The 25,263-nt window shown below is 37.5% G+C and overlaps 1 protein-coding gene and 2 gene segments (V, D, J or C); 2 read left to right on the top strand and 1 right to left on the bottom strand.

Annotated features, from left to right (window-relative positions):
- Positions 1-25,263, bottom strand: part of LOC121525747 (dynein regulatory complex subunit 4-like) — a 94,397-nt gene that overhangs the window by 65,311 nt on the left and 3,823 nt on the right. For 2 of the 3 annotated variants that reach the window (XM_041811851.1, XM_041811852.1), the window contains one exon: positions 24,008-24,160. The gene's annotated coding sequence lies outside the window, so the exon portion shown is untranslated. Of the gene's footprint in view, positions 1-21,053; positions 21,267-24,007; positions 24,161-25,263 lie in introns of those variants that run through there. The other variant, XR_005993266.1, reaches the window with a different exon arrangement.
- Positions 340-3,166, top strand: LOC121526519. The segment is given in 4 exon segments: positions 340-431; positions 573-863; positions 2,763-2,956; positions 3,128-3,166. Coding segments are annotated over 4 exon segments (573 nt in total).
- Positions 3,912-25,263, top strand: part of LOC121525749 — a 37,974-nt gene continuing 16,622 nt past the window's right edge. Inside the window, 3 exon segments of the C gene segment in view lie at positions 3,912-3,960; positions 6,216-6,514; positions 9,661-9,664. Coding sequence covers positions 3,912-3,960; positions 6,216-6,514; positions 9,661-9,664 — 352 coding nt within the window.

The following is a 25,263-nucleotide window of genomic DNA, read 5'->3' as shown; positions in this document are numbered from 1 at the left end:
ATGTTTATTCTAAGTAAATAAAAAATAAAACTGTTTTATTTATTCAGGTAAATAAATACAAACTTAGACAGGCCTGACTAAGACTATTAGGTATCAGTTTTACCAAGTATGTTCTGCTTAATGCTACTAGGCTAAATATCACACACTGTACCTTTAATATGAGCGTGTATTGTTTGTGTGTTTAGACCAGATCATCTCTCAGCAAATCAGACGCTTTCCCTGATGAGTGTAGAAAGCTGATCTGACTCCACCTACCTAAAAACTACTGGTTTGTTACTGAAAGAAGGTTTGATGAAGTGAGGAGGACAGAAATAGTCAGAGTACCTGCTGCAACACTGAGAATATCAGATCAGCAGTCATTAGTACAAGACAGAAAGACAACATGATCATCTTCTTCCTGATCATTCATTTAAACATTTTGTTGGTTTCAGGTAATGACATCACAATGTGAATCAATATCAGTTCATAATTTTGTTTTTGTACGGTATACTGAAGTGGAGCTCTTTGAGTTGTAACTTGCTGATTGCAGATTTTATTAAACTGTCTTATTACTGTCCCATGTCTCTCCACAGGCTCCTCTCTCAGTGACAAAGTCTTCCAGACTCCATCCAACATTCACATCAGACCAGGAAAAGAAGCCAGAATCACCTGTAGACATGAAATAAGCAACTATGACCAGATCCTCTGGTACAAGCAGTCAGACAGACAGATGAAGTTTCTGGGAAATATGATTCGAAAAGCACCAACCCCTGAGGATGGAGTGGATGTGAGGATTGAAGGAGATGCAACTGAAAACCAGAACTGCACATTAATAATTGAGAAAGTCCACCTGAACAACACTGCAGTGTATTTCTGTGCAGCTCGTTACACAGTGCCACATATCTCTGTTCTACTGTACAAAAACCTTCTACTTCACATTTCTGTCTCTGTATAAATGCTCTCAGCTCCTCATCACACCTGCAATAAGCCACTGTAACCAACACTGCTCTACTCGTTTACAAAAATCAGATATAATAATAATTGAAGCTTCTCTATGAGCAGACACATGACATGTCTCCTTCCAAATCCTGTTAACAGCAGCATGATACATCCAGTATATCTGTGCTGTCAACACTTCTAGGTAGGGATGGAAATTTACTGTAACTACAGTGTTTAAGTATGTGCATTACTTTATGAATGAACACCTCAAAATGATCACTCATCCTGTATCTTATTTAAAAAAAAGCACCTGACATGAACCTGAGGGTGTCTCTCTTTGTTTCCTGTGGCTTGCTGCTCATCAGCACTTTAACTCCTAGTTAAATAACAAGTAATGATTAAGTAACTAGGGGTGGGTTGTCTCACTTAGACAGTATAACTTCAGAAAAAAACAACACAGAGCTTCATCATATGAATGAGACATCACAAACTTAATTCAGCCATCACTGATAACTCCTCCACAGTAGAGAAATTCAAGACCCCAGATACCCAGGGCTTTCCACTTACATGTCGGAATCATGAAATTTATATATATATATATATATATATATATATATATATATATATATATATATATATATATATATATATGGCGAAATTGTATCATCTAAACCACTGGTCCCCAACCTGGGGTCCGAGACCCCCACAGGGGGCTCCAAAGATTTTAGGGGGGTACGAGACTTCGTCTGCTCTGAGGATGCCAAAATTAGATTTGCAAAGTTTGACTGAAACCATGATAAAGCAGTTATAAAGTAGTTCAGACAAGGGTCTTTTGATGAGAAAAGCATGCATAGGCCTTTTTAGTGTTTCATCAGTGAAACAATTAAAATTTATGTTGTTTCTTGGCAGCAGTGTGCCACTTTTTCTTCTCTCTTGGGTCCTGGTGGGCTCCGCTTTTCTTATGTACATGGTGGGGTTCAAGAAAGAATGGTTGGGAAACACTGATATAAACAATTCAGGATTTCCATATTTAAAAGTGCTGTGTGTAAAACTGGGGAATATTAGACACAATGCAGATACTACTACATACATGTAATGCTCACTCCTGATGGTAACTGTGGCCACCAGTGGAATCTAAAAAAAAAAAGAAAAAAAAAAAAAAAAATCTGTATCTGTTGTTTGGCCTCTTCTGTGATACTGTAGAAACATGCAAGATGAAAAAATCCAAGATGGCGGACTCAACTGAGGGGACCCTCCCTATGTGTGAATAAAATGTTTATTCTAAGTAAATAAAAAATAAAACTGTTTTATTTATTCAGGTAAATAAATACAAACTTAGACAGGCCTGACTAAGACTATTAGGTATCAGTTTTACCAAGTATGTTCTGCTTAATGCTACTAGGCTAAATATCACACACTGTACCTTTAATATGAGCGTGTATTGTTTGTGTGTTTAGACCAGATCATCTCTCAGCAAATCAGACGCTTTCCCTGATGAGTGTAGAAAGCTGATCTGACTCCACCTACCTAAAAACTACTGGTTTGTTACTGAAAGAAGGTTTGATGAAGTGAGGAGGACAGAAATAGTCAGAGTACCTGCTGCAACACTGAGAATATCAGATCAGCAGTCATTAGTACAAGACAGAAAGACAACATGATCATCTTCTTCCTGATCATTCATTTAAACATTTTTTTGGTTTCAGGTAATGACATCACAATGTGAATCAATATCAGTTCATAATTTTGTTTTTGTACGGTATACTGAAGTGGAGCTCTTTGAGTTGTAACTCGTTGTTTGTAGAGTTTACTATACTGATTTATTCCTGTCCCATGTGTCTCCACAGGCTCCTCTCTCAGTGACAAAGTCTTCCAGACTCCATCCAACATTCACATCAGACCAGGAAAAGAAGCCAGAATCACCTGTAGACATGAAATAAGCAGCTATGACCAGATCCTCTGGTACAAGCAGTCAGACAGACAGATGAAGCTTCTGGGAAATATGGATCGAAAAGCACCAACCCCTGAGGATGGAGTGGATGTGAGGATTGAAGGAGATGCAACTGAAAACCAGAACTGCACATTAATAATTGAGAAAGTCCACCTGAACAGCACTGCAGTGTATTTCTGTGCAGCTCGTTACACAGTGCCACATATCTCTGTTCAACTGTACAAAAACCTTCCACTTCACATTTCTGTTTCTGTATAAAAGCTCTCAGCTCCTTATCACACCTGCAATAAGCCACTGTAACCAACACTGCTTTATTTATTTAAATAGATCAGATATAATAATTAATGCTATTTTTGAAAAAACAGCTTAAATTTAATTGTAGAAAAAGTTATCTAAAAAAACGTCTTGTCCAAATTTGGTGATATTTTGATCCTGATTGCCAGATATCCATAAGGGCTACTCTCTCTGAGGATAACAGACAAAACTGTTAAGACACTGGTGCCACAGACAGTCAATGATTCAGCTGAAGGATTTTTATATCATCTAAACAATTCAATATTTTCATATTTAAAGGTGCAGTGTGTAAAACCGGGGAATATCAAACGTGATGCAGATACTACTACATACATGACTCCATGGAGGGGACCCTCCTGATGTGTGAATAAAAGGCATATTCTAAGATAATAAAAAATAAAACTATTTCATGTTTCAGTGTAACTAAACACAAATTTAGACAGGCCTGATTATGAATATTATGTATCATTTTTACCGAGTTCATTCCGCTAAATGCTACTAGTCGAGTTATCAGAAACTGTAATCTTAATGTGAGCGTGTATTGCTGTGTTTGACCGAATCATCTTTCAGCCAATCAGATGCATTCCATGATGTGTGTAGAAAGTTGGATCTGACTCCACCTACCTGAAAACTACTGATTAGTTACTGGATGTAGGTTTGATGAAATGAGGAGGAAGGAAAAAGTCAGAGTACCTGCTGCAACGCTGAGAATATCAGATCAGCAGTCATTAGCACAAGACAGAAAGACAACATGATCATCTTCTTCCTGACCATTCATTTGAACATCTTCCTGGTTTCAGGTAATGCTACCACAAGGTTAATTAGTATCAGTTCATATTTTCCAATTCTGTGGAGCATTTACTATATTGATTTATCATTGTCCCATGTCTCTCCACAGGCTCCTCTGACAAAGTCTTCCAGACTCCATCCAACATTCACATCAGAACAGGAGAAACAGCCAGAATCAACTGTAGACATGAAATTAACAATTATAACAGAATCCTCTGGTACAAGCAGTCAGGCAGACAGATGCAGCTTCTGGGATATATGCTCTCGAGCAATGGTTATCCTGAGCCTGAAGTGAATGTGAAGATTGAAGGGAGTGCAGATACAAACCAGATCTGCACATTAATCATTGAGAAAGTCCACCTGAACAACACTGCAGTGTATTTCTGTGCAGCTCGTTACACAGTGCCACATATCTCTGTTCTACTGTACAAAAACCTTCTACTTCACATTTCTGTCTCTGTATTAAAGCTCTGAGCTCCTCATCACACCTGCAATAAGCCACTGTAACCAACACTGCTCTATTCATCCACAAAGATCAGATATAATTATAATTGAGGTTCCTTTATGAGCAGACACATGACACGTCTCCTTAAAAATCCTGTTAAAAGCAGCATGATACATCCAGTATATCTGTGCTGTCTGCACACTACAAGGTAGGATGGGAATTCACTGTAATTACAGTGTTTAAGTATGTGCATTACTTTATGAATGAAAACCTCAAAATGCTCCCTCATACTGTATCTTATAAAAAAAAAAGTGCCTGATGTGGACCTGAGAGTGTCTCACTTTGTTTTCTGTGGTTTGTTGCTCATCAGTACTCTAAATCCTGGTTAAATAACAAGTAATGATAAAGTAACTAGAGGTGGTTTGTCTCACTTAGACAGTATAACTTCAGAAAAAAACAACACAGAGCTTCATCATATGAATGAGACATTACAAACTTAATTCAGCCATCACTGATAACTCCTCCACAGTAGAGAAATTAAAGACCCCAGATACCCAGGGCTTTGCCCATACATGTTGGAATCATAAAATATATACATATTATACATATATAAATATATATATATATTTATATATGTGTAATATGTATATATATATATACATATATGTATATATGTATATATATGTGTATATATATATATATATATATATATATATATATGTATACTGCTTGGCCAAAAAAAAGTTGCCACCAAAAAAAGGTCACACACTCTAACATTTCGTTGGACCGCCTTTAGCTTTGATTACAGCATGCGTTCACTGTGGCATTGTTTCGATAAGCTCCTGCAATGGCTGCATTGTCACAAGATTTATTTCCATCCAGTGTTGCATTAATTTTAATATTGATGATGGGAGAGTCTGAGCAGGGCGCAAAGCCTTCTCCAGGACATCCCAAAGATTCTCAATCGGGTTAAGGTCTGGACTCTGTTGTGGCCAATCCATGTGTGAAAATGATGTCTCATGCTCCCTGAACCACTCTTTCACAATTTGAGCCCGATGAATCCTGGCATTGTCATCGTGGAATATGCCCGTGCCATTAGGTTAGAAAAAATCCATTGTTTAAGAAATGAGAAGTTACTCATTGCATCAGCTGGGGTTAAATAACTTTTTGCCAGCTGAAAGATAATCACCCATGCAGTAATTATCCAATAGGAGGCTCGTACCATATTTCCTTGGTTAAATCCAGGTGGCGACTTTTTTTTTGGCCAGGCAGTGTGTGTGTCTATATATATATATATATATATAGGGTGAAGTGACGATGACATTACAGCTTTCTTAACATGTAAAGTTTTAGGAATGGTGTCCCTATTTAGAAAATTATTATTAATGGTGTCAAAGTTAGTCTATGATTCAGCTGAAGGATTTTTATATCATCTAAATAATTCAATATTTATGTGCATGTATTGGTATATGTTTGACCAGATCATCTCTCCACAAATCAGATGCCTTCCCTGATGTGTGTAGAAAGTTGATCAGACTCCACCTACCTAAGAACTACTGGTTAGTTTGCTGAATGAAGGTTTGAAGGAAGGAGGAGGAAGGAAAAAGTCAGTGCACCAGCAGCAACACTGAGAATATAAGATCAGCAGTCATTAAAATACGCCAGAAAGACAACATGATCATCTTCTTCCTGATCATTCATTTAAACATTTTTTTGGTTTCAGGTAATGACATCACAATGTGAATCATTATCAGCTCATACTTTAGAATTTTGTGGAGTATTTACTATACTGATTTATTCCTGTCCCATGTGTCTCCACAGGCTCCTCTCTCAGTGACAAAGTCTTCCAGGCTCCATCCAACATTCACATCAGACCAGGAGAAGAAGCCAGAATCAACTGTAGACATGAAATTAGCAACTATAACCAAATTCTCTGGTACAAGCAGTCAAATGGACGGATGCAGCTTCTGGGATACATGTTTATGAGCAGTGGTTATCCTGAGTCTGAAGTGAATGTGAAGATTGAAGGGAGTGCAGATACAAACCAGATCTGCACAATAATCATTGAGAAAGTCGACCTGAACAACACTGCAGAGTATTTCTGTGCTGCTCGTTACACAGTGTGACATATCTCTGTTCTACTGTACAAAAACCTTCTACTTCACATTTCTCTGTCTTTGTATTAAAGCTCTGAGCTCCACATCACACCTGCAATAAGCCACTGTAACAAACACTGCTCTATTCATCTACAAAGATCAGATATTACAATTATTGAAGCTCCTTTATGAGCAGACACATGACATTCTTTCAAATCCTGTTAACAGCAGCATGATACATCCAGTATATCTGTGCCGTCAGCACTTTTGGGTAGGGATGGAAATTCCCCGTAATAATAACAGTGTTTAAGTACGTGCATTACTTTATGAATGAAAACCTCAAAATGCTCCCTCATTCTAAATTTTTTTTTTTTTTTAAATGCCTGACATGAACCTGAGGGTGTCTCACTTTGTTTTCTGTGGTTTGCTGCTCATCAGTACTTTAAATCCTAATTAAATAACAAGTAATGATAAAGTACCTAGGGGTTATTTGTCTCACTAACTTTATAAATACAGAAAAACAACAACACAAAGCTTCATCATATGAATAAGACATAACAAACTTAATTCAGCCATCACTGATAACTCCTCCACAGTAGAGAAATTCAAGACCCTAGATACCCAGGGCTTTCCACATACCAGCAGAGGGTGAAGTGACGATGAGATAACAGCTTTCTAAACATGCAAAGTTTTAGGATTAGTGTCCTTGTTAAGAAAATTATTATCAATGGTGTCACAGTTAGTCTATGATTCAACTGAAGGATTTTTATATCATTTAAATAATTCAATATTTCCATATCTAAAGGTGCTGTGTGTAAAAATGGGGAATATTAGACATGATGCAGATACTACAACATACATGAAACGCTCACTCCTGATGATAACTGTGGCCACCAGTGGAGTAAAAAAAAATCTGTATCTGCTATGTGGTCTCTTCTGTGATACTGCAGAAATCTGCAAGATGAAAAATCCAAGATGGCGGACTCCATGGAGGCAACCCTCCCTATGCGTAAATAAAAGGCTTATTCTAAGTTAACAAAAAAAAAAAAAAAAAAACCACTTGATGCTACTAGGCTGAACATCACACACTGTACCTTCAATGTGAGCGTGTGTTGTTGTGTGTTTGACCGCATCATCTCTCAGCAAATCAGACACTTTCCCTGATGTGTGTAGAAAGTTGATCAGACTCCACCTACCAAAGAACTACTCATTAGTTTGCTGAATGAAGGTTTGATGAAAGGAGGAGGAAGGAAAAAGTCAGAGTACCTGCAGCAACACTGAGAAGATCAGATCAGCAGTCATTAGCACAAGACAGAAAGACAACATGATCATCTTCTTCCTGGTCGTTCATTTCAACATCTTCCTGGTTTCAGGTAATGATATCAAATGTTTCCCAAAATGTATTTATAGTTTTACTTTAATACAAAATTTGAGAGTGCTGCTCTTGTAACTGTTGCTGAATGTACTCTCATTTGCCTTATAATTGTCCCATGTCTCTCTACAGGCTCCTCTGACAAAGTCTTCCAGGCTCCATCCAACATTCACATCAGACCAGGAGAAGAAGCCAGAATCAACTGTAGACATGAAATAAGCAGCTATAACACAATCCTCTGGTACAAGCAGTCAGAAAGACAGGTGCAGCTTCTGGGATACATGATTATGAGTAGTGGTTATCCTGAGTCTGAAGTGAATGTGAAGATTGAAGGGAGTGCAGATACAAACCAGATCTGCACATTAATAATTGAGAAAGTCGACCTGAACAACACTGCAGTGTATTTCTGTGCAGCTAGTAACACAGTGTGACATATCTCTGTTCTACTGTACAAAAACCTTCTAATTCACATTTCTGTCTCTGTATTAAAGCTCTGAGCTCCTCATCACACCTGCAATAAGCCACTGTAACCAACACTGCTCTACCCATTTATAAAGATCAGATATAGTAACTCAGGCTTCTCTATGAGCAGACATGCATGACTTCTTCCACATGAAGTTATAAATGGCACCAAGATATATATTATCTATTACAGCAGTGGTTTTTTTCACACCTACTAAGTTCAAATGCATAGTTAAGTTACACTATGGTTTTAGTTTGATTATAGAACTACAGTTGATGTATTGAATGCAAGCACCTAACATACAAGGACAACTTAACAGCTCTGTAAATCAGGTACATTTTCTACACAATGGTACAAACATGATGCATCCTATCCTCTTTCTTTATAGTTATATCAACAACTCTCTTGAATAATGTCGTTCACATCTAACCGCAAGATGTTTTAAAGTAGGAAAGGTAGAAAGAGGAGGGTGGTTGCTACATGGGGTCAAAAATGTCAAAAATATTGGAAACAGGTGCTCTTCAGGATGAGAATACAAGGTTATAAAGCAAAAAGAAGCAGAATTGACTTGACAGTTTACTTGCAAAAAAAGTCCAAAGTAGGGGCGCAGATGGCCTAGCGGTCTAATGCAGTACCCATGTACGCAGGTGGCGCGGGTTCAAATCTGGCCTGTGGTCCTTTACTGCATGTCTCTCCCCACTCTCACCCCATTTCTGACTCTATCAACTGTACTCCTCTGTCCAATAAAGGCACTAAAAAGCCCAAAAATATGTCTAAAAAAATTCAAAGTAGTAACAGCAGACAAAGCTAAAAATCAGAGGCACTCTGATGCAATAAAAATCCTTTACTGAACAGGGATGTCTGTGTGTTTCAATGCCAAGAGTCTTCATCAGGATGCCCTGTTTCTGTTCGCATGTCTATGTGGAATTTAAAATGGAAATTTACTTCAAGAACCAGAGCTGGAGAAAAGTTAGTTGGCACTGTTGAGCTCTTTATCAGTCGATGCTCCTGGAATTTACAAACATCTCTTATAATGATAATAGATACGAGGCTGATGTTGGTAGATAAGCAGCAGAAGGCTGTCTCTGCCCATAATGGCGGTCACTGTGCAGTTGTCTTTGTCCTATAACACCAATTTAACACAGTTAGATTTTTGCTACTATTATGTTATCAAAAGGAAATATCAGAAGTACTCAGACATAGAACAAGCAAAGACAAGCATTCTATATGAGTCCAAAAAGTAAAGAAACTTTCTACAGAAGAAACAGAAATGCCAGTAGACTGATTACTATAAATTAACTGGAAGAATAACAGTGTCATGGTTCCATTCATAAGGGCAGTGTCAGCTTTACTGACACCAGAGTGGGTGGTGGAACTTGACTTTATTTTGGTAGGACGTATAGGAGGAGATGTGACATCACGAGGTGTAAAGGCTTCTTTAGTTTTTTCTTCATAGGAGGAGGAAATAGTCACTCTAACAGTCTGTGGTGTGCTGAGAAAACAGTAACAGGACTGATCTGACTGTCAGAATGAAGGGCATCGTGATCATTTTCTTCTGTTTAACTCTGAATGTTTTACTCATCTCAGGTAATCTCAGTAAAAGTCTTTTCCCACATTTTTACTTTGTATTTTTGTTGACTGTTGTAGTTGACAAACATTTATCCTGCTATGGCTCATGAGGTTAAACCTTAAGTAATTCTGGATTTACAGAAATTAAATCTGACAGTGAACTAACTGAATGAATTGTATTAAATCTGATCATTTGATACTTTCCCAAAAATCATTTTCATTTGTTGTTTTTTTCACAGGCTCCTCTCCCGGCAAAGAAGTCAAACAGACTCCATCTCAATTGTTCCACAAACAAGGAGAAAAAGTCAAAATTGTGTGTCAACATAAAATCAGTGGCTACACTTCGATACTCTGGTATAAACAGTTAGAGGACAGACGGATGCAGCTCCTTGGATACATGAATGTCAGAAGCGACTATCCTGAAGAAGGAGTTAAAGTGAAGATTGAAGGGAGTGCAATGGAAAACCAGGACTGCACATTAATAATTGATAATGTTAATGTAACAAACAGTGGAGTTTATTTCTGTGCTGCTAGTCTACACAGTGCTTCATTTTTCTGCTTCCCAATACAAAAACCCTCTGATCTGATAATTCCTCCCCATATTACTGTTCACAGCCTCTTACACCTGTATCAACAAGCTCTAACCAAAGCCTTTTCTCCATGCATGATTAGATTATAAAAGGGAGGTTTTATAACAGCAGGCTCTGACTTTCACTTCTTCTGCCTCATGCACTTTTAACATTTTATTTTTTCCCTGTTAATGTCTAAATACAACCTCCCACCATCCCAGAACCTAAAACATTGTGTAGGTAGAAGACAGGGACCCATGATGCTCCTTGTGCTCAGGGACAGCAATTATGAGGCAAATTTTGACTAACCTGACACGCCAGATGGATATGTTTCACACATCCATCTGGCTTCAATAGGAAATGTTTGGGAAAGGCAGAGGCTTTGAAAAAAACTCGGAGTGTGACTGGATGAATGTTCTGTCTGTCACATCTCTACGGGCCAATCAGAGCAACAAAACACGTGGCGTAGCAGCTATCGAGCTGTACTACAAGGAATAACGCGAAACATGGCAAGTATAGACGTGTAAGTACTCGACTTCTGTCGTTTTTATAAGGAAAACAACTCAATGCTGTTCTTTGTTCTTCTTTAACGAAGAAATGTGGTCAACTTATAAAATGTATAAAACTGGCACTTTAACAGCATCCACGCTAAGCTCTTCCGCCATAATTGCACCGGCCTCTTGTTGCTGCTTGTTCATCTATGGTCCATGACTATTTCTGGTTAAGAAAAAACCCAAAGTGTATGTATTTAAAAAATAATAATAATGATAATAATAATGAATACTGAATGGTACTGAATTTTCTCAGGGATGAGATTCACAGTAAATAAAACTGATTTATGCCTTTCAGCATAATAAAACTGTTATAGTGTTATAAAACTGATTAAATTGCATATGTTTCATCATTTATTGTCCTTCTAATGCTATCTAGAAAAAACAAATATTGAATTCACTAATGAATTTATAAGTCTCACAGCAAAAATAAAAATAGATATACACCATTTAAGAACAAGTAAAACAGTTTATAAAACTGACCAAAAATCACACCTTTTTTTTCTATATAAAGGCCTCAAAAAGTTCCATAATTTAGTCAAATTTACTACTGGTTCACTCTTTGATTTTTACAACATCCAGCTACACTTCAGAGTACAATTATCCTACATTATGAGTTATTTGTCAATAATACACCTTTGGTTCCTAGATGAATTGGCTGTACATCTTAATACAAACATTGCTGTATGACCCCAAACAGGCAAATTATCAAATATGTTTCCTCCTTCAGCTAAAATTGCAATAGATGCTAGAAGTCCTATGCAAACAAAACCTACCCTGATATTTAGCACAACTATTCACCTGTATGATGTGTGAGTTTCATCATCTTGTCATGGTTATGATGCTAGGACCGTTTGTGTGGGACCAAAAGAAATGTAAAACTGCAACTACAACTGCATCTACACTGCACATGTGTGTGTGCTGCTTCTTACATTCACATTGTGTGGATTTTTGAGGGCATAGGTTTATCTCCAGCTTTACTGACATCAGCGTGTGATCGTATTTGATTATTTTAACACAGTAAGACATAAAGGAAGAGCTGTGACATCACATCCTGTAAAGGCTGCTTTAGTTTTGTCTTTATAGGAGGAGAAAATAGTCACTCTAACAGTCTGTGGTGTGCTGAGATAAAAACAGAGCAGCAGTAACAGAACTGATCTGACAGTCTGTCAGAATGAAGGGCATCATGATCATTTTCTTCTGTTTAACTCTGAATGTTTTACTCGTCTCAGGTAATCTCATCTTTTCACACTTTTTACTTGGTGTTTGTTTCTGTCTGCATTTGAATTTGGTTTTCCAAAATTTTGCAAACGTTTAACCTGCTGTGGCTCATTAGGGTGCACCTTAATGAAACCCAGATTTACTTCTACATTTAAATGACTCCATTAAATGACTTGTTTTTTATTTAACAGTTAAATACCAACTGAATTTGAGAATGTATTATTTAAATTTTGGGTCCTATGCCTTAAGTCATTAGTTCTGTTTGCGAGCATTTCCTCTGCATTTAATTCTCTGATTTTTTTCACAGGTTCCTCTCCCGGCAAAGAAGTCAAACAGACTCCATCTCAACTGTTTCACAATCCAGGAGAAAAAGTCCAAATTGTGTGTCAACATAAAATCAGTGGCTACACTGTTATACTCTGGTACAAACAATTAGAGGACAGACGGATGCAGCTCCTTGGATACATGAATGTCAATGACGGCTATCCTGAAGAAGGAGTTAAAGTGAAGATTGAAGGGAGTGCAAGGGAAAAACAGAACTGCACATTAATAATTGATAATGTTGATGTAAAAAACAGTGGAGTTTATTTCTGTGCTGCTAGTCTACACAGTGCTTCATTTTTCTGCTCCTCAATACAAAAACCGTCTGATCTGATAATTCTTCCCCATATTAGTGTTCACAGCCTCTTACACCTGTATCAACAAGCTCTAACCAAAGCCTTTTCTCCATGCATGATCAGATTATAAAAGGAAGGTTTTATAACAGCAGGCTCTGACTTTCACTTCTTCTGCCTCATGCACTTTTAACACGTTTTTTTTTTTCCTGTTAATGTCTAAATACAACCTCCCACCATCCCAGAACCTAAAACATTGTGTAGGTAGTAGACAGGGACCCATGATGCTCCTTGTGCTCAGGGACAGCAATTATGAGGCAAATTTTGACTAACCTGACACGCCAGATGGGTTTGTTTCACACATCCATCTGGGAAAGCTTCAATAGGAAATGTTTGGGAAAGGCAGAGGCTTTGAAAAAAACTCGGAGTGTGACTGGATGAATGTTCTGTCTGTCACATCTCTACGGGCCAATCAGAGCAACAAAACACGTGGCGTAGCAGCTATCGAGCTGTATGTGCGCAGCTACGAGGAATAACGCAAAACATGGCAAGTATAGACGTGTAAGTACTCGACTTCTGTCGTTTTTGTAAGGAAAACAACTCAATGCTGTTCTTTGTTCTTCTTTAACGAAGAAATGTGGTCAACTTATAAAACGTATAAAACTGGCACTTCAACAGCATCCACACTAAGCTCTTCCGCCATAATTGCACCGGCCTCTTGTTGCTGCTTGTTTGCGTCACGACTCTGCCGCGCCTGAAAGTTCTGCCCCTTGTCGCTGATTGGTCCTGTTACTTTCTAACCGGGCCCAAACAGTTCAGATGGGAGCTTTGAAGATGGATTCACCAGTGAAAAACAAGGAAATGGACGTATCCATGTGCTTTGCAAGGTTACATTTTGACAAGGTGTTATTTAATAAATGATAGGGCTGTCAATAGATTAAAATTTTTAATCACGATTAATCTCACAAATTCCAAAGTTAACTCACGATTAATCGCAAATTAATCACACTTTTTTGTCTATTCAAAATGTACCTTACAGTACTATTTCTCAAGATTTAAATACCCTTATCAACACAAGTGGACAAAAATGCTTTCTTTATGCAAACGTTTGTTCATATCAACAACCCAAAACAACAACAGATAAAGTCCAGAAAATTCTCTAGTCTGAGCTCAAAGATACTGAACGCTGCAAAAATATGCTGAGAGCATAACATGGTAAACTCAAGCCACAACAGATGGAGATACTGACCTTAATGTAACATCACTGAATAATACCACAATGTAGAGTCAAACTTTAGACTTCTAGAGGTTAACTCCTCTGTTCTCAGCAGCTGAACACCAAACAACAGATCTCATCATCACACATGGACATAAAGAAGTCAAGTCTCTGCTGAGAGCTCAGCAGTAAGGCACAGTCACATCTAATGGTGTTTCACTGTTCTGATGTGAGTAAGGTGGACACATCTGCCTTGCTCAAGAGAAAAAGAAAGTAATTACTTAAAAAAATGTCTGCTATTATTTATCATATTTTTACTTTCAAACTAAAACATGTAGTCCAAATGTAAAATAAATGCTAACAGTAAGAAATGACAGAAATTTTAAGGTGTACTAAGAGGACTTAACCATCTTTTCATTCTTCAGATCATAGAAGAGCTACAGATTTAATCTAAAACCATTTTTTTCTTCCTAAATAAAAGAGACCCACAGTCTAACAATACTTTCAGCTTATATTATGATACTCTACAGAGCTCATTCACTAACCTCTGCTCTCCTGTCACACACCAGCCTCTGCTGCTCCGTCTCCTCCTCCTTCTCATGATGTAGCTGTACATTCACCATGCATCAGACAATCTCCTGCAGAGTCTTTGACATTTTTGCAGCATCTTGATTGACTGTTATCTAAATTTGGCGTTTATTTACAGTTCCAGTCCATCATTTTACTAAGTTTCGTTTTTTTTCCGAATACTTTCACTTTCAAGAAGGAGCTGCGTGAGGATGGGAGCGGACCTTTAGGAGACGTGATCGGACCAGTCAGCAGTCAATAGCGCAGCTGTGGTGCCGGTTCATGGCAGATATAACAGCCTAAATAAAAGAATAAATCATACTGGCCCAAAAGTGTGTCTGCACACTGGGAAATGCTCAGTATGCCAGATTGCGAGTCCATCCCTGCAGAGTTGTCTGAGTGTCTCCATTGTAAACAAATCAAGCATGGCGAGGGGGGCGGCTCTCTGCATTAGCGGTGTGCATGGCCAGCGAGTGGTGCGGGCTATATAAGTCTCTACGAACTTCCTGTAACTCCTCATGTTGACAGTAGGAGAAAATAACTTCAGTCTTATCTGACATGATCTGAAAGCTAAACCTGTCATTCAAAAGTCTCTGTCCTTTATCCATTTCTGCTCGCTTGTACCGTATCACGACGGCGCCGCTTCCTGGTCAGGCAAACTACGGGATGGGTCGAGGGTCATACAGAACGCGCATGCATTAATCGTGCGACAAAAAATTTAGCGGCATTAAAAGTAATTTGAGTTAAAGCGATAGTAACGCGTTAACTTTGACAGCCCTAATAAATAAATAATATTTATTTATTTATCATTAAGGTTAAAATCAAGGTTGGTAAAGTGACCATCTATGGTCCATGACTGTTTCTGGTAAAGAAAAAACCCAAAGTGTATGTATTTAAAAAATAATAATGATAATAATGACGAAAACTGAATGGAATTGAATTTTCTCAGGGATGAGATTCACAGTAAATAAAACTGATTTATGCCTTTAAGCATAATAAAACTGTTATACTGTTATTAAACTGATTAAATTGCATATTATTTATTATCCTTCTAATGCTATCTAGAAAAAACAAATATTGAATTCACTAATGAATTTATAAGTCTCACAGCAAAAATAAAAATAGATATACACCATTTAAGTACAAGTAAAACAGTTTATAAAACTGACCAAAAATCACACCTTTTTTTTCTATATAAAGGCCTCAAAAAGTTCCATAATTTAGTCAAATTTACTACTGGTTCACTCTTTAATTTTTACAACATCCAGCTACACTTCAGAGTACAATTACCCTATATTTTGAGTTATTTGTCAATAATACACCTTTGGTTCCTAGATGAATTGGCTGTACGTCTTAATACAAACATTGCTGTATGACCCCAAACAGGCAAATTATCAAATATGTTTCCTCCTTCAGCTAAAATTGCAATAGATACCAGAAGTCCTATGCAAACAAAACCTACCCTGATATTTAGCACAACTATTCACCTGTATGATGTGTGAGTTTCATCATCTTGTCATGGTTATGATGCTAGGACCGTTTGTGTGGGACCAAAAGAAATGTAAAACTGCAACTACAACTGCATCTACACTGCACATGTGTGTGTGCTGCTTCTTACATTCACATTGTGTGGATTTTTGAGGACATAGGTTGATCTCCAGCTTTACTGACATCAGCGTGTGATCATATTTGATTATTTTAACACAGTAAGACATAAAGGAAGAGCTGTGACATCACATCCTGTAAAGGCTGCTTTAGTTTTGTCTTTATAGGAGGAGAAAATAGTCACTCTAACAGTCTGTGGTGTGCTGAGATAAAAACAGAGCAGCAGTAACAGAACTGATCTGACAGTCTGTCAGAATGAAGGGCATCATGATCATTTTCTTCTGTTTAACTCTGAATGTTTTACTCGTCTCAGGTAATCTCATCTTTTCACACTTTTTACTTTGTGTTTGTTTCTGTCTGCATTTGAATTTGGTTTTCCAAAATTTTGCAACTGTTAACCTGCTGTGGCTCATTAGGGTGCACCTTAATGAAACCCAGATTTACTTCTACATTTAAATGACTCCATTAAATGACTTGTTTTTTATTTAACGGTTAAATACCAACTGAATTTGAAAATGTATTATTTAAATTTTGGGTCCTATGTCTTAAGTCATTAGTTCTGTTTGCGAGCATTTCCTCTGCATTTAATTCTCTGATTTTTTCACAGGTTCCTCTCCCGGCAAAGAAGTCAAACAGACTCCATCTCAACTGTTTCACAATCCAGGAGAAAAAGTCCAAATTGTGTGTCAACATAAAATCAGTGGCTACACTGTTATACTCTGGTACAAACAATTAGAGGACAGACAGATGCAGCTCCTTGGATACATGAATTTCAATGATGACTATCCTGAAGAAGGAGTTAAAGTGAAGATTGAAGGGAGTGCAAGGGAAAAACAGAACTGCACATTAATAATTGATAATGTTGATGTAAAAAACAGTGGAGTTTATTTCTGTGCTGCTAGTCTACACAGTGTTTCATTTCTCTGCTCCTCAATACAAAAACCCTCTGATCTGATAATTCCTCCCCATATTACTGTTCACAGCCTCTTACACCTGTATCAACAAGCTCTAACCAAAGCCTTTTCTCCATGAATGATCAGATTATAAAAGGAAGGTTTTATAACAGCAGGCTCTGACTTTCACTTCTTCTGCCTCATGCACTTTTAACACGTTTTTTTTTTTTCCTGTTAATGTCTAAATACAACCTCCCACCATCCCAGAACCTCAAACATTGTGTAGGTAGTAGACAGGGACCCATGATGCTCCTTGTGCTCAGGGACAGCAATTATGAGGCAAATTTTGACTAACCTGACACGCCAGATGGGTTTGTTTCACACATCCATCTGGCTTCAATAGGAAATGTTTGGGAAAGGCAGAGGCTTTGAAAAAAACTCGGAGTGTGACTGGATGAATGTTCTGTCTGTCACATCTCTACGGGCCAATCAGAGCAACAAAACACGTGACGTAGCAGCTATCGAGCTGTACTACGAGGAATAACGCGAAACATGTCAAGTATAGACGTGTAAGTACTCAACTTCTGTCGTTTTTATAAGGAAAACAACTCAATGCTGTTCTTTGTTCTTCTTTAACGAAGAAATGTGGTCAACTTATAAAATGTATAAAACTGGCACTTTAACAGCATCCACGCTAAGCTCTTCCGCCATAATTGCACCGGCCTCTTGTTGCTGCTTGTTCATCTATGGTCCATGACTATTTCTGGTAAAGAAAAAACCCAAAGTGTATGTATTTAAAAAATAATAATAATGATAATAATAATGAATACTGAATGGTACTGAATTTTCTCAGGGATGAGATTCACAGTAAATAAAACTGATTTATGCCTTTCAGCATAATAAAACTGTTATAGTGTTATAAAACTGATTAAATTGCATATATTTCATCATTTATTGTCCTTCTAATGCTATCTAGAAAAAACAAATATTGAATCACTAATGAATTTATAAGTCTCACAGCAAAAATAAAAATAGATATACACCATTTAAGTACAAGTAAAACAGTTTATAAAACTGACCAAAAATCACACCTTTTTTTCTATATAAAGGCCTCAAAAAGTTCCATAATTTAGTCAAATTTACTACTGGTTCACTCTTTAATTTTTACAATATCCAACTACACTACAGAGTACAATTATCCTACATTATGAGTTATTTGTCAATAATACACCTTTGGCTCCTAAATGAAATGGCTGTACATCTTAATACAAACATCACTGTATGACCCCAAACAGGCAAATTATCAAATATGTTTCCTCCTTCAGCTAAAATTGCAATAGATGCCAGAAGTCCTATGCAAACAAAACCTACCCTGATATTTAGCACAACTATTCACCTGTATGATGTGTGAGTTTCATCATCTTGTCATGGTTATGATGCTAGGACCGTTTGTGTGGGACCAAAAGAAATGTAAAACTGCAACTACAACTGCATCTACACTGCACATGTGTGTGTGCTGCTTCTTACATTCACATTGTGTGGATTTTTGAGGGCATAGGTTTATCTCCAGCTTTACTGACATCAGCGTGTGATCGTATTTGATTATTTTAACACAGTAAGACATAAAGGAAGAGCTGTGACATCACATCCTGTAAAGGCTGCTTTAGTTTTGTCTTTATAGGAGGAGAAAATAGTCACTCTAACAGTCTGTGGTGTGCTGAGATAAAAACAGAGCAGCAGTAACAGAACTGATCTGACAGTCTGTCAGAATGAAGGGCATCATGATCATTTTCTTCTGTTTAACTCTGAATGTTTTACTCGTCTCAGGTAATCTCATTAAACTCTTTTCACACTTTTTACTTGGTGTTTGTTTCTGTCTGCATTTGAATTTGGTTTTCCAAAATTTTGCAAACGTTTAACCTGCTGTGGCTCATTAGGGTGCACCTTAATGAAACCCAGATTTACTTCTACATTTAAATAACTCCATTAAATTACTTGTTTTCTATTTAACAGTTAAATACCAACTGAATTTGAAAATGTATTATTTAAATCTTGGGTCCTATGTTTTAAGTCATTAGTTCTGTTTGGAAGGATTTTCTCTGCATTTAATTCTCTGATTTTTTTCACAGGTTCCTCTCCCGGCAAAGAAGTCAAACAGACTCCATCTCAACTGTTCCACAAACAAGGAGAAAAAGTCCAAATCAACTGCAAACATAACATTAATGGCTACAACCAGATGCTCTGGTACAAACAGTTAAAAGACAGACAGATGCAGCTCCTCGGATACATGAATGTCAAAAACGGCTATCCTGAAGAAGAAGTTAAAGTGAAGATTGAAGGGAGTGCAACGGAAAACCAGAACTGCACATTAATAATTGAAGATGTTGCCCTGGATACCAGTGGAGTTTATTTCTGTGCTGCTAGTCTACACAGTGCTTCATTTCTCTGCTTCTCAATGCAAAAACCCTCTGATCTGATAATGTATTTAATTCCCCTCTATGTTACAGTTAACAGCCTCTTACACCTGTATAAAGATGCTCTTAGCAAAGTCTGCTTTTTTTAAATCCAGATCAGATATTAGAAGGGAACTGAGTGGTTTGTAACAGCAGCTGTAGACATTCACTACTTCTGCATTAGATGCATTTTCAAACATTATTAACATTACAAACAGAATTCAGATAATTGCAATATTAACTGTTAGAACAGTTACAGTTGTAAGCTCCATTAGCAAACAAAATGGTTAAAACCCTTCATATGCCCTCTCCTTTTATATAAATGCCATGGTAATGAACCCCAAAGCAAATATTAGTAGCAGAACAGGTTAAATCATCCATCCACTGAGTGACAGCGTACAGGGCGGCCTGTCTGCTCCTGTTCACGAGAGTTGTAACCTCGCAAAGCAGATGGATGCACCCGTTTCTTTGTTTCTCACTGGGGAATCCATCTTGCAAAGCTCCCATCTGAACCGTTTGGGTCCGGTTAGACAGAACCAATCAGCGATGAGAGGCAGTACTTTCGGGCGCGGCAGAGTCTTGACGTAAGCAAGCAGCAAGAAGAGGCCGGTGCAATTATGGCGGAAGATATTAGCGTGGATGCTGCTAAAGCGCCAGTTTTTTCAGAACTTGACCACATTTCTTCCTTAAAAGAAGAACAAAGAACAGCATTGAGTTGTTTTTTGTTTTTTTCTCCAAAAACGACAGAAGTCATGTACTGACATGTCACGCCATGGTTTGAATTATTCTTCGGTAGCTGCGCACACGCACCTTGGTCGTGGCACCTCAGTGTTTTGTTTCTCTGATCCGTAAAGATGTGACAGACAGAACGTTCATCCAATCACACGCCGAGTTTTTTTCAAATCCTCTGCCCTTTCCCAAAAACTTAGTATTGAAGGTTTTCCAGATGGATGTGTTAAAATTCCTAGCTCTTTTAAAAGCACTTGAGAAATAATTAAAAATATATTCATAGAGGTGGCCAATAATTTTATCCTCACCAGCAGCTGTAGTTCAGACTTAAAACTTCTGTTGTTTAAAATTAAAAGAATTAAGATGAAAAAAGAAACAAACTTCAGCCGTGGTGGGTCTGTTGCTTCTGTTCAAATCTCCAGACTTAAAGCCTCACTTAGTAAAGTAAGGCTTCATTGTACATTCTGCTGATATTCTGACTGTAAATACTGACAGAAATGTTTGCATCCTTAAACAAAACTCTGAATAAAAAATTTAAATCTTAACAGCAGGGTCCTGAAGATTTCAGCCAACAGGTGGAGATACAGCTTACAGTATGCAGCTTTTATACAGAGGAAGTGGAGAACGCACTCAAAGGAACACACACTAGATAAACAGCAGCCTGCCTCTTAACTATGTGCCTCATGCTTCTCAGGACAAAATGATGCATTCAGCAGTGCAAACATTTGTTTTCCTCCTCCTCATTTGTTTTAATTGTGAGACCTTCAATTTTACCTTTCACTATTTATTTCATCAAGATAATGTCATATAAGGCTGAACAGTTTTCTTAATTGTTTTTTGCTCTGTTTTCGTAACATTTTCTTAATCTCTTTCCTCCACAGGTCAGGAGTGCGCCGTCATATTTCAACAGTCTCCTCCACAGACAGTGATGGAGAACACTGAGGTCCAGATCACCTGCACACATGATGATAAAAACCTGCTGTTAATGTTCTGGTTTCAGCAGAGAGAGGGCAGTCACACACTAACCCTCATTGGGAATGAATATGGGAAAAGCGTCCCAATATATGAGGATCAGTTTGATAAACAATTCAAGATAACAAGAGAAAAAGTAGAGAAAGGAGCTCTGATTATACTGAAAGCAAACCAGTCAGACTCTGCTGTGTATTTCTGCGCTGCCAGTAACACAGTGATGTGGTTTGATGCCACTCCCTCACTATAAACAGCCCTCTCCTCTCTGTTAATGAGACATTTGCTGATTAGAAAGCAGCAAGGATGTCACCAGCTGTCATCGGACTTCTTCTCATTGTATATCCATGTAATTATATTAACTAGCAATTTTAAAAAGCAATTTTCATTATTTTCTATTCTTCACAGCACAGATTTTTTGTCTTCTTTGTGGCTTTAAGTATTTTTAACTATGTTATCTCTACAGATCAAGCCATGAGTGTGACATTTCAACCATCATCTCCAAAAATAGTCAGCGAAAAGACCAGGGTGGATTTTGACTGCAGTCACGATGATACCAACCTTGATATAATGCTCTGGTACCAGCAAACACAGAGCGGTCTGATGAATTTGGTCGGATACAGCTACATTAGGAGTGATCCAGTCTATGAGGAGCAGTTTAAGACTGGCTTTGAGATTACAAGAGACAGCGCCACAACAGGAGGTCTGATTATTAAGAGTGGGACTCCATCAGACTCTGCTGTGTATTTCTGCGCTGGCAGAAGCACAGTGATGTGGTTTAGTATCAGCCCCTCACTAAAACTGTTTCTGTTATAAGTTCAGATATCAAGGCTTCTTTACTAAATGAACCGCTACATTAATGCATCAAAACAAGCTGTGGAGACCAAGCAGATTTTTCACTGTCAAAAAGTTTGGTGAAACTTATTATGAACGTCTCAACATAATCAGAGACCGTAGCCTATGGTTATCAATAGCCATTTTCTACTCTTTCATTGTTTTACTAGGTTATCAACAAGCATCTCCACCTCTTCACATGAGGCTAACCCAGTCGCTATAATGTCACGAGTGAAACTTTTAAATACTGGAGTCTTTATTTATGGAGGGAGGTGGTGAAGTCAGCAAGGTCTAGAACTCGTCATTATGCAAAAATGTTTTCAACAGCGTTGTCAGTGATTTTGATGCATTTATTTACTGTACATGCATGCTATGCTATTCAAATTGACCCTGAGTCTGTAGCTCTCTGTTGCTCCCTCAGTGTGCAGCAGGCAGGTGTTTGAATGTCATTGTTCTGTGTGTGTTTATAAGTGATTTCCTGGTCCCTTTATGAAACATAATCAAAATTAGATTACAATAAGAGAAGGTAACTTCTACGTTGCATGACCGTGTACCACAGAAATGTATCCCATCCTGGGTTATGTTTAAATATGTTTGTTTAATTATTTTACTGGTCTATAAACAAAACTCAAGTAACTGTCACATAATAGACTACTGCATATGAACAGGCTACTTGTAACTACAGCTGTAGTAATTCTTCCAATAGGCCACATTTTAAAATAAATATCATTGTGTAAAAATGTGGCTGATGAACACTTAACTACTTTTAAAAATGGAAAAAAGGACACACAACAAAATTATAATTTTATTATGATGAATGCAGGGAGATTTCAAAAAATTTAGGAGCTTAAAATATTTGAGAGGAAACCTACAGACCCCCCTTAAAAGGTTGTGTCAGTTATAGAGTAGACTAAAACAGAGTTTAATACAGAGAACATTGTATAGGAAACAAGTTTGTCCTTTTTTCTTTTTTTTTTTTTTTGGTCAGTAACTTAGAAAAATGCCCTTAAAATCAGAATGAATAAAGAATTGTGATAAAATCAAGATTGTGATCCAGCAGTAAAAAATCATGACATGATTTTTTTACCCTAAGGCCAAGCCATGGGAGTTAAAGCTGTGACAGAAGGCAGAGCAGAGACACTCTCAGCACCACTTCAACACAGACACCCTGCTTCTTTGTGTTGAGTTAAAGATTTACTCCTTTTTTCAAACTTTATTTAATTAATGAAAACAATTCATGACAAGTGAGAAAGATGACTCAAACAGTACTAGGGCTGAACGATTTGGGAAAATAATCTAATTGCTATTTTTTCCCCCAGTATTGCAATTGAGATTTGATATGTGATTTTTTCTTAAGCTCCTTTTATTATATTTTTTCCCAACAAACACAAGCAATAAATAATTCTATATTACAACCATCACAATATTCGATAAAACTAGAGCTGAACATTTTTGAAAAATATCTTATTGTGATGATTTTTACTTGTATTGCAAATTGAATAGGAACTGATGTATTGAAGGGAGTTATAATTTTTATGTCATTCACATATTTAATAAGAAAAACACACAAAAAGTATGATGTTTTTAGACTGTTCTAAAAAAAATTGCCAATGGATGACTGCATGATCTGTAATGCATAACATCTCTGCAGCAAAAAAAAAGTTTCAAACTGCTAACTGACACAAATTTTAGGTTAAAGGAATATTTCACCTCCTGCAATTTGAAAATTGCAGCAGGCCATATTGCTATTTAATCTAATTTTGGATTAATTGCCCAGCCCTAAACAGTACTATGTGAAAAGATGCAAAAAAAGAGAGAAAAAAAAGATGTTATTTCCAAGTTATTTACAGCGTACCCGCAGTCAGAAAATTGTGCCACTTTGTGTGCCTCTTTACCTGTATTTCCCATTGCTGCAATGCTCCTCTCTGTCTCCGGCAGCACGTCTCCCAATCAGTCAGCTGAGCGTTCTCGCTGATTCTTTCTCACACAGCAAGATCTTGGTTGGATGAGAGCTCACTGACCAAACGACTGACTGGAAGGTGCCAACCCTAATTAAGAGGCAGGCAAAATTAAAGAAAGAACAAAACAACAACTCATAACACTGTGTAACTATTAAACAGGCCTAAATATTCACCTGAAGAAATATACACTTAAAACAAAAAGTAAGGGAATTCGTGTTTGGTAGATTATTTCTTTGTTGTAACAATGCTTCTTGTTAATAAATCTTATACTGTTGGAAAGCCTGTTTATTACCCTTTTAAATGATGCCACATTTGTAAGGATCATGCATTTGTGAGATGAGCAGCAGAGCTGAGTATGTGGGTTGCACCCATGAAAAATGTGCCAAATCTTCTCTGCCAATGCTAAACAGCTTATTTTGCTGTTGCTATTGACTCTTGTTTTGAGCTTCTGGTACCCCCAGGTGCTGCATGGGGGTAAACTATTCCTATGGTGACATTATGAAAATTGCCTGAACCCATTTTTTCTTCCTTCACAAAACTTCAGGTCTTCAAAAGCTACGCAAAGTGCAGCAAAGAAGCAAATGCAGCTGATTTTTTCAGGATCAGCTGTTTTTAGGGGAAAGAGGAGGGTATGTGGAGGAGTGGTGTAACAGAGAAAATAAGAAAGGGTCTGATGTGTAATCTGTTTGCAGACAACAGCAACATGTGAATACTCTTCAGACTCTAGTTTCAAATAAGGGCACTCATCTTGAATTTAACGTCCACACATTACTGGAAGCATAAGCAGCTGTAACAGGATGTCACCACTTTTAATCACATTTGGATTTTTCCTGCTCAGTCTCACCAGTAAGCATGAATGCCTTTTATGTGATTTTTCCCTGAATTTAAAGTCCTGTTGTTTCTATAATATCTGTGCTGTGCTTTTTCATTGTTCAACTTTTGGCATCAACATTTCAAGTTTTGCAGCTTTGGTAGAATTCAAACATGACCTCCATGCTGACTCCCTTTACAGATAAAATGGGGGGAGTTTCTGTTATTCAGCCCCCCTATCTGGTTGTTACTGAGGAGACTGAAGAGCTGAGGATTTCATGCAGATATGAAGGCATAATGATGACCAGGATGCTTTGGTATCAACATAGACCAAGCAGCCGGTCAATGAGCTTCATCGGGAAAAAGAGCAATCTGTATGA

This window comes from Cheilinus undulatus, linkage group 18 (genome assembly GCF_018320785.1).
Source record: "Cheilinus undulatus linkage group 18, ASM1832078v1, whole genome shotgun sequence".
Lineage (NCBI taxonomy): Eukaryota > Metazoa > Chordata > Actinopteri > Labriformes > Labridae > Cheilinus > Cheilinus undulatus.
The sequence above is the reverse complement of the archived record's forward strand: the minus strand, read 5'-3'. Positions and strand labels throughout refer to the sequence as shown.